The sequence below is a fragment of the Urtica dioica genome, chromosome 5 (assembly GCF_054948205.1).
Source record: "Urtica dioica subsp. dioica isolate 48M chromosome 5, U.dioica_male_clone48M_v1_H2, whole genome shotgun sequence".
NCBI classification, from domain to species: domain Eukaryota; kingdom Viridiplantae; phylum Streptophyta; class Magnoliopsida; order Rosales; family Urticaceae; genus Urtica; species Urtica dioica.
Window position 1 is genome coordinate 4,287,183 of NC_142760.1, and position 2,587 is coordinate 4,289,769.

At 51.6% G+C, this 2,587-nt stretch overlaps 1 protein-coding gene and 1 non-coding gene across 2 annotated transcripts; one reads left to right on the top strand and one right to left on the bottom strand.

Moving 5' to 3' along the window:
- The first annotated feature begins 723 nt into the window (after positions 1-723).
- Positions 724-2,331, top strand: LOC149394916 (uncharacterized). Its single transcript, XM_089614148.1, has 3 exons — positions 724-852; positions 934-1,065; positions 1,156-2,331. The coding sequence occupies exons 1-3, from the start codon at positions 724-726 to the stop codon at positions 2,329-2,331; spliced, it is 1,437 nt and encodes a 478-aa protein (XP_089470274.1).
- LOC149394917 (small nucleolar RNA R71) lies at positions 733-836 on the bottom strand. The gene has a single exon (XR_016299310.1). It is a non-coding gene; the product is annotated as a small nucleolar RNA R71 (small nucleolar RNA).
- Positions 2,332-2,587: the final 256 nt, after the last annotated feature.

Genomic DNA, 2,587 nt, shown 5'->3' on the forward strand with positions numbered 1-2,587 from the left:
TTTAACGTCGCTAGAGTAACTAGTCTATGTGGGATCGATATCCGTTACTTACGTAACACTATTACTTGTTCGATACGTCCACTTGCGTGCTAGTTATAAAAATATCGCAACAAGTTTTTGGCGCCGTTGCCGGGGACTTTTTACAATAGCGTCGAAAAATAATCTGCCTTGCCATTTGATTTTGTTACGCGTTTCCTAACTTGGCGTGTCATTTTCTCTGTTTTGAAGGTGTATGCGGAGTGAGGGAACATCAAACCTCGTTCCACTAAATCTTGAGATCGAAAAATTCTGCAGGACAAACATAAAGCAGTCAAAGGAACGAGCAATGGGAGATAGAGCGAACAACGCAGCGAACGAAGAGCCAAAGACCCTAGTCCAATATGGGTTACCACCAGCCGACGTCGTGCAATCGGCAATCGCTCTCCCGGCTCTTGCGCGTAACTAGAATTTCGAGATCAAGAATAGCATAATACACATGGTCCAAGCGAATCAATTTTCTGGATCACCTGCCGAAGACCCGCAAGACCATCTGACTAACTTCGTCGAGATCGCAAACACGTTCAAGCTCCACAACGTGTCCGACGAAGCCATCCGCCTCCGCCTCTTCCCGTTTTCACTACGGGACCGAGCCAAGACGTGGCTCAACTCCCTCCCGCCGGGTTCCATCACATCATGGGCCGACTTGCGCGTCAAATTCATCTCAAAGTTCTTCCCTTCGAGAAGATGCACAAGAGACGCAACGAGATCCATTCGTTCGCCCAATACGACGGGGAGTCATTGTTTGAAGCATGGGGGCGCTTCAAGGAGTTAGAGAAGAGGTGTCCCAATCATGGCATCCAAGGGTGGATGATGGTGCAGATTTTCTATGGCGGTCTCTCACCATCGTCTCGCACCCTAGTCAATACGGCCGCTGGAGGGTCGTTCTTTTAGAAGACAGATGAGGAAGCTCACAGCATTCTCGAGGAGCTGGCCTACAACAACGATCAATGCCCGTCCGAGCGGCGCATCTTGAAGAATATGCCAGTCACCCCCGAGATGGAGCTGATGAAGGCATTGGCAGCACAGGTGGCGGATCTCACAAAGTCAGTCTAGGGACAGAAAGCCTCCGTTTAAGCCGTGCAAACCCCTGAAGTCTGTTTCTGGTGCAACGGGCAGCACAATAGTGACGAGTGCGTTTATGGGGACAACGGCCAACAGGCCAATTTCATCAACAACAAGCCGCCCCAAAACAACTACAATCAAGGCCCAAGGAATAACTACCAGAATGGGGGATGGAGAGGTCCCCAAAACAACATGCCTATGCAACCCGTGCCTCAAGCCCAGCCTCGTCCACCACAGGATCAGCCCCGACCACCTCCATACCAGCCTCCCCCATTTCGGGCGTACAAGGGCGAGACCAACCTAGAGGAGCTCATCGCCAACTTGGCCACGTCAACAACCGCCTTCATCAACTCCACCACCGAGTTCATGCACGAAACGAAGACGTCTCTCTCGAACCAATCGGCGCAGATCCGAAATCTTGAGACTCAAATGGGGCAACTGTCAACCGCGGTTAACTCACGACCTCAGGGAACGCTTCCAAGCAACACCGACATCAACCCCAGGTCACAAGTCAATGCCATTACACTCAGAAGCGGACAAGTGATTGACAACTCCGACAAGAAGAAAGAGAAGGTGGAGAAAGACGAGCCCTCCGTATCGACGCCCCTAGCCACGCCACCCCCGGCGAGTGCCCCAGTTCCAACAAGCACGCCAAAGCTACCGTTTCCTCAGAGGCAGAAAGAAGGGAAACTCGACCACCAATTCAGCAAGTTGCTCGAGGTATTCAAGCAGCTTCAGATAAATATCCCGTTTGCTGACGCTCTTGAGCAGATGCCGACGTACGCCAAGTTCCTGAAGGACATCCTCTCGAAAAAGAGGAAAATAGAGGACTGCAGCACGATCACCCTTACCGAAGAGTGCTCCGCCATCATTCAGAGGAAGTTGCCGATAAAGATGAAGGACCCAGGGAGTTTCACCGTCCCGTGTGCCATCGGGAACACCTTCTTTGAGCGAGCACTATGCGACCTGGGAGCGAGCATCAACCTGATGTCGTATTCTATCTTCAAGAAGCTCGGCATCGGAGATGTGAGACCGACCCGAATCACGCTCCAGATGGCGGACAGGTCCATCGTATACCCGCGAGGAGTGATCGAAGATCTCCTAGTCAAAGTTGAAAAGTTCATCTTCCCCGCCGACTTCGTGGTGCTCGACATGGTGGAAGACCGCGACGTCCCAATCATCCTAGGGCGGCCATTCCTCGCCACAGGCGGAGCTCTCATCGACGTCTAGAAATGAGAGCTAAAACTGAGGGTGCAAGACGAAGAGGTGGTGTTTAACGTGTTCAACGCCATAAAATACCCGAGGGCAAGCGACGATGTCTTCCAGATCGACGTATGTAATTCCATCATCGCCGACTTCTCTCACCGATCCGAGGACCCTCTCGAGGTAAGTTTGCTAAACTCTATTGATTTCACTAACGAGTTTGATGAATGTGAAGCTCTAGAGCACGTGGAGTACATGAACGCAGCCATGCTATACCGACGTA